Source organism: Oryzias latipes, chromosome 18 (genome assembly GCF_053564925.1).
Source record: "Oryzias latipes strain Hd-rR chromosome 18, Olatipes_Hd-rR_3.1".
NCBI classification, from domain to species: Eukaryota; Metazoa; Chordata; class Actinopteri; order Beloniformes; family Adrianichthyidae; genus Oryzias; species Oryzias latipes.
Genome location: NC_136254.1, coordinates 8,275,833 through 8,290,933, shown reverse-complemented (window position 1 = coordinate 8,290,933; position 15,101 = coordinate 8,275,833). Strand labels below are relative to the sequence as shown.

General features: G+C 42.1%; 2 protein-coding genes across 2 annotated transcripts; both read left to right on the top strand.

Annotated features, from left to right (window-relative positions):
* Positions 1-373: 373 nt before the first annotated feature.
* LOC110014846 (uncharacterized) lies at positions 374-1,371 on the top strand. The gene is made up of 5 exons (XM_020701950.1): positions 374-416; positions 551-881; positions 951-1,069; positions 1,161-1,186; positions 1,255-1,371. The coding sequence occupies exons 1-5, from the start codon at positions 374-376 to the stop codon at positions 1,369-1,371; spliced, it is 636 nt and encodes a 211-aa protein (XP_020557609.1).
* Positions 1,372-12,391: 11,020 nt separating this feature from the next.
* On the top strand, positions 12,392-14,427 carry LOC144987318 (uncharacterized). The gene is made up of 5 exons (XM_078936660.1): positions 12,392-12,660; positions 12,795-13,136; positions 13,221-13,331; positions 13,423-13,448; positions 13,517-14,427. The coding sequence occupies exons 1-5, from the start codon at positions 12,618-12,620 to the stop codon at positions 13,625-13,627; spliced, it is 633 nt and encodes a 210-aa protein (XP_078792786.1). The 5' UTR covers positions 12,392-12,617; the 3' UTR covers positions 13,628-14,427.
* Positions 14,428-15,101: the final 674 nt, after the last annotated feature.

Below are 15,101 nucleotides of genomic sequence, written 5' to 3'. Positions count from 1 at the left end.
AAGGAAAATGATATAATTAAATAAGTATGAACAAAGAAAAACATGTGAAAAACAAATACATAGAAAATATAGAAACATTTTTTAACAGAAGCATCTCTAACAAAAACTTGAGTAATAAGAGTATAGTTAGAGTCTCTTTAAAACATCTCCCTCGCTTTACATAAACTGTGAAAAGTTCAGTTTTATTTTCTCATGATGGAACTTCTCACTCTTGAAAAAAACATGAAGTTGTGGCATGTGGCATGTACATTATTATTAAGAAGGGAGCAGTTGATTCACGCAGTGGACAAGCCCACTCCTTATCTTCAGATCATTGTATCTGCAGCACAGTTCACTAGCAAACACTGTAAAGGTGGAGTTCTGCTGTGCAACAATGGTGAACCTTACCTTGGTTCTGGTTTTGCTCTGCACCCTCAGTAAGTACTTCTACATTTTCTTCTTAGCACAGTAACTGCTTTCTTTCGCGCGTAAACCACCAACGTTTCTCTGGTTGGATTGTTCTCAAAGACTGGTTTGATTGCTAGATTTAAATTTTTCTTAAATGTTTCAGGTCTGATCTCTTTGTCAACCCCTGAGTTTCACACAGCAAAGGTTCAACCTGAAGGAGAAGTTACACTGAAGTGCTCAAACTTCAGCAACTTAATATCTAACATTCTCTGGTTCAAACTGAATGATGGACGCAACGCCACAATCATTTCATCAATGATAACCTCAGACTCCAACGCTTCAATGAAGGATGGATTCAAAGAAAGATTTTTTATGACATCTAACATCACACATGTTTTTCTCAACATCAAAAATGTGAACTTCTCTGACTCTGGACTGTATTTCTGTGGACATAGAGGCAGTACAAGCGCAGTTATTTTTGGTGCAACGCATTTGCTGGTATATGGTAAGATCATTTAGAAAAATATTACTTTTTTACCTAGATGGTTTTTTATGTAACTTAGAAACTTAGAAATGTCCAGATCACCAAACCTTCAGACCATAATTCTGGGAAGCATTATTGCTTTTCTTCTGATGGTCATCATCGTCATGCTGTTCATGAAAATCAGGTCTTATCCAAAAGGTACATTTTTTTTAACGTATTGTTAATGCATATAAAAAAAGTCCTACAAAAAAACTTTTCTTTTTTAACAATTGATGTTTATTTATTTCAGCTCCAGTTGAAAGACAACAAAAAGCGGTGAATAAGAATATTAATTACTTTTTTGTAATTAAGTTGTTTCATTTGGAACTCAACTATCTTTACAGAACCTGGACTCTGATGCTTTGAACTATGCAGCTGTCAGTTTCCGACGGAAAGCAAAGACCAGGACAAAAGCTGCAGAAGACATAAACGTGGTTTCAGTCAGACAACTCTTGCAGTAAAAAATATTTATTTGACATACTTAATTTTCCACATTCTTTAAGTTGGCATTCACATCTTTTTGTTTGGCATAAGGCTCCGTTCAATTCCATGAGAAATTTCCATAAAACTTTTGGGTAACAAAACCCCCAACACCAAGATCATCCAGAAGAAGAAAAAATGTGAATGTATAATCAGTGTGTAATAAGATGAGGTGGGTTTTCGGCGGCATTCCATTTTCATTTCATTCCATTTTCCCGTATGACTGCTATGTGTGACCCGGCACCATTGACCGTTTGGGCCGCCCCGTTCGAGTACAGCATCACAAAGAGAACAAGCTATCTAGTGGATCTGCCATGTGTGACCCGGGACCATTGACCGTTGGGCCGATCCCGTTCGTGGAAACCACTAGGGGAACATACTATCTGAAAGAGAGAGGGAAAGAAATAAAAGGGGAGCCAACATAAGAATTACTCATACCTGATCTTAGAACGTAAAGCTCACATCCGCAAAACGCTGTGCGGAACTATAATTTAAACCGCCAAGAACCACCCGTATGAGACACTAACTTAACATCCTTTCCAATGCTTCCAATGGCGTATTATGACATGCTTAAGTAACAGCCATTATTCAAACTTCCATTAAACTAAGAACAAGCTTGATGGCCATAAACTTCTTCCATTTTGGCAACTATATTTACAGTACAATTTTCTCCATTTGACATACCAATTATACGCGCTCAAGGAACATCCATTTGATTGAGGTTCCATCCAAATATTAAGAACGAGTTCAACGCCCATAATTACTATGCTTCATTGGCATACTACAAACAAATGAGCTTAAGAACCAAATTCGAGCTCCAGCGCATACTATGATACAACTTAGAACATTCTAAATTTTGAGGCTTCCACCTGGCAATAATTTTCTTTTAACATCTATAATCAAAGAATTTACATTCATTCTGCTATTGACATTGATTGAGTGAATAATTCAGTCAGAAGTGTCATTGGAATGCAGAGGAGGTCGACCGCCCCTTACTTTCAGTGCAGCAATAGGTACGTCGAGCAGTCATCGTTGCAGCACCAGATCAAGGAATGCAGGGGTGACATAATTAGCCGGAAACGCAGAAGCAGACCGGGAAGTAGGGGTTCGCAGGCTCAGGGTGCGATGCATAGATAAAGACAAAGCAGTATTAGTAATGGCAAAGAATATATAAATAACCCAGAAACTGATCAGTTTTAAAATTCTTAAGATAAATAGAATAACAGTGTTTTAAAGAACAAATCTGAGAAAGTGAAATTCAGTAGGTAGTTAAGGTAAAGTCCCATTGTGGATTCATCGCATCATAGAATCCGCGAGAATCACAAATTCCAACAGTGAATTGATAGTGACATATAGAACCTTAACGACATCTTAACACCAATTTTATATACACCAATGTAAGAGAAGTAACCTTTGACAATTCCAGAGGGACGCACCTTCAGAAGGTCATCGAGCAGCAGGCGATGGGAAGGGTAACCAAGGACCAAGGAGATTTGTAGATGAGGAAGGTCAACATCCCACGTAGCAATGGATTGCAGTCGGCTGGATTTGATGCTTTGTATTTGATATTAGTGGTTCTCAAATTTGTGGACAACAAAGTACAGACTACTGAAATTTTAATTAGCCAAGGGCGGCTGGATACTGCAAAAGAGAACTTGAGAGCCATGAGGGATCATAGGTTTTGATAGTATTTTGCTAGACTGAACCTTAAGCATTTAGAGGCGGAGTATAACAAGCCTCTAAATGGAGATGCATCTAGCAGAGTGTCATCTGCTAATGCAAGGCAGATAGAAGACTGACTTGTGGACACAAGATTTAACTCTTGAACTAAGCTTGAGAGCGCAAGGGATATATTTCCTACGGTCAGGGTAGAAATTGCTCAAGGTGTTATTTAAACAGTAACCAAGTCAACCGATGACACAATACTATCATTCACTATTGAAACAGCCTTAATATAATCTCCAAGGCTGAAATCTCTCATAACCGGACGACCCCTTAAAAAACCATCAGAGCTGTGGATTCTGGCGGCCGGACAAACACAAACCACTCTTCTTAAATCTTTTTCCCCCAAACCAGAAGGCGCAGCCTCAGAAGAACAAGTGGAGGGAGCCTGAAGACATGACATTCATCATAACAAAACCACTCCAAGCATAGAGAGGGAAAGATCAAACGCAAAACACGAACAGGAACACGGGGCCCAGGATCGAACTACATAGAACAAGAACACAAGATGAACGGATGACCATAGGACCAAAGCCACAGCAAATGTCAGATGGCCCAATCATTGACAAATCATATTCAACCAAAAAATGAATAAACGACACGCTGCACAAAAGCTAGAGATGACATAATGGGGAGAGGCAAGCATCAATGAACCACCCAGATCCATAGAAGAAAAATAAATCCGGACGGGTGGAGGACCATACAGTATAGACAACACGGAAACCCAGAATTGAAAATAAAATATTTTCCACAGAGATTCAAAAGACCAGGGATATAGAGGAAATTTGGCCACCAAGAAATCATCAATAACTCGCAAAATGAAGGGGACCCATCGCCTACAAATATCCAGTACAGAGCTTCTGATAATAAAGTCGATATTATGAGGACTGCCACGACAGCGGAAAGGTAAACCGACAAACACTTCGAGTGCCAACTGAATGCCAAGAGACGCCACTGAGAGACATAGAGGCAGAACAGTGAGAACATCACCGATAACAGTCATCCTCAGCCTTATATCGCGTTCGGAGGAAAATCGTGGAGACAGCATGGGCAGCTGAAGAAAATATATACTAATCCTGAAGGCGCATGGGGAACTAGGCCACTGATGCCCAGAAGATGAACTGCGAGGCGCTAACAGGTCCAGATCAAGTCATGTCAACCTGAACACTTCCTAGGGGCCACCCTCAGTGGCGGCTTTGAAAACGATGCCCCGGAAGAATCCATCACATAGCCTCCACAAACCTCCAAACCAAACCAGAGAGAGAACAACAAATTAACTGTCCAGCCGAGAAAACAAGGCCGCGACGAGACTGACACACTCACCAATGCGGCCGACGCAAGTCCCTGAAGCCAGGGCAGGACCCACTGGGGTACACAGAGCAGGGAAAAACAGGCGGAGCAGAACCAGATGCAGAACGTGCGAGGCAACGAACGAGGATCGCAGAGTGAATAAAATGAGCCATAAACGCTGCATAAGAGAGACCAATCATAGGGAAAATGTCCACAGAGCAGAGACGGGTCCAAGAGACACTGATTCACATTCTGAGTAAACCCGCAGCTACAACAACGAAGAAAATAAACAGAAGAACCGCCATAATAATAAAGCCAGCATCGAATTAAAGATAGTCAAGATTCACACTCAGCTCCCAAAGAACAAAAAGCAACAGAAAAAATGCTAAAAGCCACAACAAATTCAGCCAGCATGAGAAACCTGTCCAAACGAGGACCGCCAGCCTTCACAACCACAGAAAAGACCCCACAACCCCTGAAACAATAACCGGACGACGCAGAACTAAACAGCAGAAAAGGAATCAGCAGTGCATCACGAAGTGGACCATGAGTCCAAAACTACAATTCCCAGGGTCCTTAGGGGCGTGACGTCACCGAAGTAAACAGGAAGCAAGAGTGTAGCCTTAGAAAAACAACACAGGAAAAGAACTGCATGCCGCTCACCGTAGAAATTCGGCTGACCACGGCAGACGAGAAGAAGCGGACTGCTCCTGAAGCGGACTGCAGCACACCCCCTGCAGATGCACGCGACCGCAGCGAAACGAACACGCTGGGCGCCATCAGCCGCCCGCTGATCGCCGCAAAAGGAGAGCAGACGCAGCGAAACGAAAACCCCACATCAGAAAAATGGGGATCATCCATCCGAAGGACGGGGGGAACACAGCAAGACGCCGAAAGAGAAGGAGACCCGCGGGCACGGAGACCGGCGAAGAATGAGCGCTGAAGGTAAGAAAGAGAATGAACAGCTACGCACCTGGGCTTAAATAGGACGCTGAGCAGGTGAGTTAATTGACTGAACCGCCCTAGGGTAGATACCTGTAAAACACTGCAGCGAGTATCTGCCCGAAATACGACAAGTCGTCATTTATGCAACCACTATATCAGAATCAGAATCAGAATCAGAGATACTTTATTGATCCCACACGTGGGAAATTTGTTTGTCACCATAGCAACTGACAGCAGAGGGAAAAAAAGACTTAGAATTAAGTAAAAAAAAAGCAAGAACAAGAAAATTTAGCATAAATACAGACATCAAGGTATTATTATTTAAAAATCTATTTACAGATAAGTGCAAGTAAAAAGATGTGCAAAACAAATGTGCAAAATAGAAAATAACTAAATAGAGAGATAATAAAAAAATATATATATATAAAAAAAATTAAAAAAAATGTTCAAAGTTATCTTTTGCATTGTGTGTTGTTGAACAGGGTTATTGCATTGGGTATGAATGACTTTTGGTACCGGGCAGTTTTGGAGCGGAGCTGTCTGAGCCTTCTAGAGAAGGAGCTCCGCTGTTTGTCCAGAACAGGGTGGAGAGGATGCTCTGGGTTGTCCATGATTGAAAGGAGTCTGTTCAGGTACCTCCTCTCCATCACTGTTTCAAATGTGTCCTGTTTGCAGCCAATGACAGAACCCGCCTTCCTGATGAGCTTGTTCAGTCTGTTGGTGTCACTGACCGCAATACTGCTTCCCCAGCAGACCACGGAGGAGAACAAGGTGCTGGCTACCACAGACTGGTAGAAGATCCCCAGCATCTTGCTGCACACATTGAAAGACCTCAGCTTCCTTAGGAAGTAGAGTCTGCTGCAGGCCTTCTTGTACACAGCAGTGCTGTGGCTCCTCCAGCTCAGTCTGCTGTCGATAGTCACACCCAGATATTTATACTCCTCGACCGCTTCCACATCCTTGCCCAGGATGCAGAGGGGTTGTAAGACTGTCCTTTTCCTCCGGAAGTCGATCACCATCTCCCTGGTCTTGTCCACATTGAGCAGCAGGTGATTCTCTCCAGCCCACTCCACAAATCCGTCCACCAGCCTCCTGTACTCCTCCTCCCGTTCACCGCTTATACACCCCACAACCACAGAGTCATCAGAGAATTTCTGTAGGTGACATGACTCTGAGTTGTGCTGAAAATCTGAGGTGTATAAGGTGAACAGAAATGGAGAGAGCACAGTGCCCTGTGGGGCTCCCACACCACTCAGCACCACGTCAGACAGGACGCCGCCCAGTCGGACAAACTGTGGCCTGTCTGTCAGGTAGTCAGTGATCCAGGAGACGGTGGACGCACCAGCACCCATCAGCCGCAGCTTATCACCCAGTAAAGAAGGCTGGATGGTGTTAAAGGCACTGGAGAAATCAAAGAAGGTGATTCTCACCATGCCTCCACCACCATCCAGGTGTGAGTGAGTTCGCTGCAGCAGATGGATGACAGCATCATCCACCCCAAGGCGCGGCCGGTAGGCAAACTGTAGGGGGCCCAGAGAAAAGCTCACCACCGGTCTCACTTGAGCCAACACCAGCCTCTCCAGCACCTTCATCACATGGGAGGTGAGGGCAACCGGACGGAAATCCCCGGGGTGAGATGGCGAGGTCTTCTTAGGAACGGGGACCAGGCAGGAGGTTTTTTAGAGGAGGGGCACCTTCTCCAGTCTGAGGCTCAGGTTGAAGAGATGCTGGAGAACCGCAGACAGCTGGTGGGCACAGGTCCTCAGGGTACGAGGGCTGACGCCATCCGGGCCGGCTGCTTTGTGCTGGTTAAGATTCTCCAACTGTTTCTTCACCTGGCAGGCTGTTACAGTCAAACAGGGAGGGAGGGGGGTGGTGGTTGGACTGGGGGGAGGGTGATGGACTGCGGGCCCAGTAGGTGTGGTGTAGAGGGGGGAGAAAGGTGAGGAGGTGTGGGGGGTTCATGAGGGGGGAGGTCAGATAGTTGAGAGGCAGCAGGAGCGGGGGGGTGGTGTGGTGGAGGTGGGGGGGAGGAGGCTGAGGCATTCAGAGAGCTAAACCTTTTGAAAAAGGTGTAAAGCTCATCAGCTCTCTCTCTTTTCTGCCTGTGATGGGTCTGCTTCTCCCCCCACATCCTGTGATCTTCTTCATTCCAGACCACACCGCCCTCATGTTGTCCTTCTGGAGTTTGGATTCCAGCTTCCTCCTGTAGGAATCTATTCCGTTCCTCAGCTGATCCCTAAGCTGGTGCTGCACCCTCTTCAGCTCCTCCCGGTCTCCAGACCTGAAGGCTGTCTTCTTCCTGTTCAGGAGGTTCTTCAGGTCACAGCTGATCCAGGGTTTGTTGTTAGGGAAGCATCGAACAGTTCGAGTAGGCACAACGGACTCCTCACAGAACTTAATGTATTCTGTAATGCAGTCCGTCATGCCGTCAATGTCCTCCCCATGAGGCGTGCAAAGAGCGTCCCAGTCTGAGGACCCCAGACAGTCCTGCAGGGCCTGCTCCGTTTCTGGGGTCCACCTCCTCACAGCCTTTATGTGAACACGTTCCCGCAGGGCAATAGGGACATAGTTTGGGATGAGGTGAACCAGGTTATGGTCAGACCTGCCGAGGGGGGGGGGGGGGGGGGGGCTGTGGCTCTGTATGCATTCTTTGCATTTGCATACAGCAGATCCAGAGTTTTATTTTCCCGGGTGGGACAGTTCACATATTGAGTGAAGTCCCCAAGCGTTCTGTCCATGTTGATGTGGTTGAAGTCCCCAGTGATGATGCAGAAAGAGTTAGGCTGCTGTGTCTGCAGGCGGGAAACGGTGGTAGTGATGACGTCAGCGGCGGCCTCAGCATCGGCGGATGGAGGAACATAAACATTCACCACCACAACCGATGTGAACTCCCTCGGCAGATAATAGGGCCGGAGTCCCGCCGCCAGCAGCTCCACATGCGGCGTGCAGAGTCGCTCCTTCACGCAGATGTGTCCAGGGTTACACCACCACTCACTCACGTAGAGAGCAGTCCCGCCGCCCCTCTTCTTACTGCAGCCGGCTGCATCTCTCGCTCTCACAGTCGTAAAACCGGGAACCGCGACGCTGCTGTCCGGGATGTGGGAGTGCAGCCACGTCTCAGTGAAGCTCAGTAGGCTGCATTCCCGATACTCCGTCTGGGTGTTCATTAGCGTCGTTAGCTCCTCGGCCTTGTTGGCCAGTGAGCGCACATTTCCCATAATGACTGCAGGCACGACAGGTTTAAATCTCCTTCTGTTCATCTTAACGTGAGTCCCGGCTCTGCGACCCCGACGTCTCCTCCGTATCTTTTTGGAATCTCATGCCGAGCTCCATGAAACAGGCTAGGCTCTCTCAGGGCCAGCAGCTGGTCGAGCGTGTAAACAATGGCCATGCTTTCCATTGTTATTCCCTCCGATGCGAGAATATCAAGCGAGAGAAAAAAAGTAAAAAAAACGCACAAAAATGGAAAAACGACAGAAATAATGGGAGAACAACAAAAAAAGTGCAAAAAAAGCGAAAAAAAGTAAAGGAGACAATGATTACAGACTTGAGTAAAAGAGCGTTTACAGGAGCTATGGCAACAGGCGTCCGTTCACGGCGCCATCTTGCAGATCAAAGACCCATAGACCCACTATAGACCAACTGTCCCTCAAAGACAGCAGCTCAGACCCACACATGTTTTCTGATGAGTTTTACTTAAAAAACATTTTAAATGTATTCACAGTGGAGACCAAAATTAGACACAGGAATGATGCAGATGTCTCCCAAAAAGAAAAAGTTAGATTTGTGGATGGATCTAAATTTGCTTAATCGGGTTGGGCTTTAAAGAAAAATGGTGTTTCTGAACCACACACACCGTAATCTTTTAACACACTTTGACTCTCCAAAGCAATCTCTTGATAACTACTTAATGAAACTACAATAAAAAATGTCTAAATTATGATGTGGACACTACAGTCACGATCACATAATTATGCAGCTCATCCAGTGTGCTAAGTAACCTGAATTGGAATTATGAAATCTGCCAAACGTAACGTTCTTCAAAACTTGGGTGAAGTGACGTGTCGGACCGGATGCTGCTGACTTCACCTGCTTTCACAAATGGACTCTTTAAATTAAGGATCTTTAGGTGAGCCTCAGGCCTGTTTCAAGTATTTCTTATAAGTCTGAGATAACATAAACATCTTCCTCATTTCGGTTCCTTAATCTAAATCTTGTTTGTTTGTTTTTACATAGAAGCTAATCAGAAGAGCAGAAAATGTTCAAACTAATTGATTTTACCTTTTTGTAGAATAAATCTGAAATTATAGAATTTATAAATGAATAAATTAAGATATTGCATATGTGAAGAACATAACATGCAAATTATATCAGATAAGAAGTTAACAAAGTCTTGAAAGATGGTTTAAAGAAGAGCTGGTGGACCTGTTTTAATGTTGTGGAGCAAATACGTTTTTTTATTTTATTTTTTTTTCATGAAAACTGCTCATAAATGGAATAAATAAATCTTTTCTCCAATCCACCTTTTTCCATTGTATTTCAAACGACACTTTTATGAAATACTTGATGATTTATTTTTTCTTTCGTGTATTAACTGCACTGTTAATATCCACAGACATAAAGAAGCCCATATATAGACACTCTGCACAACCTTGTTCCCACACGCAATATTGACACAGATCAACACAGACATTTGTTCATAGCTAACTTATTTTCAGAGGCACTCTCAGAATTCATAAGTATTTTTTTGTACAACTCACTCTAGGAGGATGCTAGCAGAGGGCTAGTTTTAATCACCTCTTAATCTAGCAAGAATGTTGGATTATATGCCTCAATGTTTAGGGGGTGGACCTCAGGCAGACTGAGGGGAAGTGGGGACGCAGTCTGTGGTAAAATAATGTGGCTTGATCACACTTCCTGAAAACAGAAGTGAAGCATCCATCACACAGCACCACACAAAAAAGCTATCAAGACGTTATAAGGGCACTATTTGCTACTGATCAATATAGATATCTCACATAGATGTTCAAATAACAAATATGCACCACAAAATGCTCATTTCTAGGATGACAGTTTTAAACTTTTGATATAAAATTTTGACACAAATGGACTCTTAACTAGCCAAACCTTCGTCACGCTAAACACTGTTAAAAAAAGTTTAAAAAAACATTTTCTGCAAAAAAAAGTTACGCCCAGACTTTAGACATGTTAGTAATTGGTTAAATAGTCAGCATATTACACTTCTGGGAAGAAAACAAAACAATATAAGAAATAATGTTGACAACTTATGTAAATACACAATTATGTAAATAGACAGATGACAATTAACTGAAATAAAAACAGCGGTGCATGATTAACATAAACCTGGAGTAACTGACAAGGTGCTATTCAAAACAAAACATTACTGAAAAGTACCACTTAAATAAGTATTATTAAGTGTTATTAATAAGCATTAAGTAATAAGTGGTGGCGAAATTGCACCAATAAGCTGTTTGTCAACTGCCAATACACCACAGAAGAAGGAGAATCCCCTTTAACACTTGTGCTATCTTAGAAGACCCCACCCTTACATTGACGTGTTCTCCCTACCATGACAAAGGTGGATAAAGGTGAAAAGATTTCATGTAATCCATGGACACCAGTGAAGATCACAAAGCATTGGGAAAAAAAACGTTTAGAGCACTGTCTAGTGGGTCTAGATGACCCAACTCCCAACGTTAAAGTGCCTAGGATAGCACAAGGGTTACAAAAAAGCTAAAACGCAAAATCGTCGCAGTTGGAGCATTGGTGATGGAAGGGCTGTGAGAGAACTGGTATCTTCGTACTGTAGTTTTTTTTACTCCTTTTAAAATTTTATAGTAGTGACATTGGGATGTCATTCGGGCTCAAAAAATGCAGCCGGATGGTGACAAAGAGAGGCAAAGTAGTCCACACAGGAGGCGTCTCACTCCCAGAAGGAACAATAGCAGACATTGAGGTCAGTTACAAGTACCTTGGAATTCCACAGGCAAATAGCAACCTGGAACAGGCAACAAGAAAAGCTGCAACAGCTAAATACCTCCAACGAGTAAGGCAAGTCCTGAGAAGCCAGCTCAATGGCAAGAATAAGACCCAGGCAATAAACAGCTATGCACTGCCAGTTATCAGATACTCTGCAGGAATAATAAGTCAAGACACAAAAGCTCATCACCATGCATGGAGGGTTCCATCCCAAATCCAGCACCCTGAGACTGTATGCTAGCCACAAGGACGGAGGCAGAGGACTAGTGAATCATCCAAGATGCATAGATACATCAACCTCAAGGCCCCAACTGACAGTGTGCTCAGTGAATGTATCAGGCATTGGAGAGCAGAGGATACAGTGCTGGAGGACAGATCATCATGGGAGGACAAACCCCTGCATGGAATGTACCACCGGACTATAACTGAAGTGGCTGATATCAAGAAGTCCTACCAATGGCTAGAAAGGGCTGGCCTACAGGACAGCACTGAAGCACTCATCCTGGCAGCTCAGGAACAAGCCCTGAGCACCAGAGCCATAGAGGTTCAGATCTACCACACCAGACAAGACCCAAGGTGTAGGCTGTGCAAAGAGGCGCCTGAAACAATCCAGCACATAACTGCAGGGTGTAAGACGCTGGCAGGGAAAGCATACATAGAGACAATCAATTGGCCGGAATAATAGACAGAAGCAGAATCAAAATAAGTGGCTCATTTTAACCTAATATTTAATGTTGGCAGCAAAGCCCATATACCACTGCTAAATTATTGACTTCATTACACTTGTGCTATATAATGGGCAAAGACTCATTCATAAGAACTACAGGTCTGTTTGAGGAAACTTGTAGTCTGTTTCAAATGTTCTTAGAGAAAAGAATTGAACAAAAGCACTAGTTTTTCAAGGAAAATGATATAATTAAATAAGTATGAACAAAGAAAAACATGTGAAAAACAAATACATAGAAAATATAGAAACATTTTTTAACAGAAGCATCTCTTAAAACAACATTAGTAATATTTTAGTTAGAGTCTTTTTAAAACGACTGTTGCTTCACGTAGACTGTGAAAAGTTCAGTTTTATCGTCTTACGATGGAACTTCTCACTCTTGAAAAAACATGAAGTTGTGGCATGTGGCATGTACATTATTATTAAGAAGGGAGCAGTTGATTCACGCAGTGGACAAGCCCACTCCTTACCTTCAGATCATTGTATCTGCAGCACAGTTCACTAGCAAACACTGTAAAGGTGGAGTTCTGCTGTGCAACAATGGTGAACCTTACCTTGGTTCTGGCTTTACTCTGCACCCTCAGTAAGTACTTCTACATTTTCTTCTCAGCACAGTAACTGCTTTCTTTCGCGCGTAAACCACCAACGTTTCTCTGGTTGGATTGTTCTCAAAGACTGGTTTGATTGCTAGATTTAAATTTTTCTTAAATGTTTCAGGTCTGATCTCTTTGTCAACCCCTGAGTTTCACACTTTGAAAGTTCAACTTGAAGGAGAAGTTACACTGAAGTGCTCAAACTTCAGCGACTTAATATCTAACATTCTCTGGTTCAAACTGAATGATGGACCCAATGCCACAATCATTTCATCAATGATAACCTCAGACTCCAACGCTTCAATGAAGGATGGATTCAAAGAAAGATTTTTTATGACATCTAACATCACACATGTTTTTCTCAACATCAAAAATGTGAACTTCTCTGACTCTGGACTATATTTCTGTGGACATAAAGATGGTGCAAGAGCAGTTATTTTTGGTGCAACGTATTTGCTGGTTAATGGTAAGATCATTTAGAAATATATTACATTTTACCTGGATGTTTTTTTATGTAACTTAAAATTTATATCTTGTTTTGCTACTTTAGAAATGTCCAGATCAGCAGAACTGCAGACCATAATTCTGGGAAGCATTATTGCTTTTCTTCTGATGATCATCATCGTCATGCTGTTCATGAAAATCAGGTCTTATCCAAAAGGTACATTTTTTAAACGTATTGTTAATGCATATAAAAAAAAGTCCTACAAAAAAACTTTTCTTTTTTAACAATTGATGTTTATTTATTTCAGCTCCAGTTGAAAGACAACAAAAAGAGGTAAATAAGAATATTAATTACTTTTTTGTAATTACGTTGTTTCATTTGGAACTCAACTATCTTTACAGAACCTGGACTCTGATGCTTTGAACTATGCAGCCGTCAGTTTCCGACGGGAAGCAAAGAACAGGACAAAAGCTGCAGAAGACATAAACGTGGTTTATGCAACCACTAAATAGACTCACTGTCCCTCAAAGACAGCAGCTCAGACCCACACATGTTTTCTGATGAGTTTTACGGAAAAATGTTTTAAATGTATTCACAGTGGAGACCGAAAGTAGACATAGAAATGATACATGTGTCTCCCAAAAAGAAAAAATTAGACGTGTGAATGGATCTTAATTTGCTTAATCTAGTTGGGCTTTAAAGAAAAATGGTGTTTCTGAACCACGCACACCATAATCTTTTAACACACTTTGACTCTCCAAAGCAATCTCTTGATAACTACTTAATGAAACTACAATAAAAAATGTCTAAATTATGATGTGGACACTAACGTAACGATCACATAATTATGCAGCTCATCCATTGTGCTAAGTAACCTGAATTTCAATTATGAAATCTGCCAAACGTAACGTTCTTCAAAACTTGGGTGAAGTGACATGTCGGACCGGATGCTGCTGACTTCCCCTGCTTTCACAAATGGACTCTTTAAATTAAGGATCTTTAGGTGAGTCTCAGGCCTGTTTCAAGTATTTCTTATAAGTCTGAGATAACATAAACATCTTCCTCATTTTGGTTCCTTAATCTAAATCTTGTTTGTTTGTTTTTACATAGAAGCTAATCAGAAGAGCAGAAAATGTTCAAACTAATTGATTTTACCTTTTTGTAGAATAAATCTGAAATTATAGAATTTATAAATGAATAAATTAAGATATTGCATATGTGAAGAACATAACATGCAAATTATATCAGATAAGAAGTTAACAAAGTCTTGAAAGATGGTTTAAAGAAGAGCTGGTGGACCTGTTTTAATGTTGTGGAGCAAATACGTTTTTTTATTTTATTTTTTTTCATGAAAACTGCTCATAAATGGAATAAATAAATCTTTTCTCCAATCCACCTTTTTCCATTGTATTTCAAACGACACTTTTAGAAATACTTGTTGATTTATTTTTTCTTATGTATATTAACTGCACTGTTAATATCCGCAGACATAAAGAAGCCCATATATAGACATTCTCTGCACAACCTTGTTCCCACACGCAACATTGACACAGATCAACACAGACATTTGTTCATAGCTAACTTATTTTCAGAGGCACTCTCAGAATTCATAAGTATTTTTTAGTACAACTCACTCTAGGAGGATGCTAGCAGAGGGCTAGTTTTAATCACCTCTTAATCTAGCAAGAATGTTGCATTATGTGCCTCAATGTTTAGGGGGTGGACCTCAGGCAGACTGAGGGGAAGTGGGGACGCAGTCTGTGGTAAAATAATGTGGCTTGATCACACTTCCTGAAAACAGAAGTGAAGCATCCATCACACAGCACCACACAAAAAAGCTATCAAGACGTTATAAGGGCACTATTTGCTACTGATCAATATAGATATCTCACATAGATGTTCAAATAACAAATATGCACCACAAAATGCTCATTTCTAGGATGACAGTTTTAAACTTTTGATATAAAATTTTGACACAAATGGACT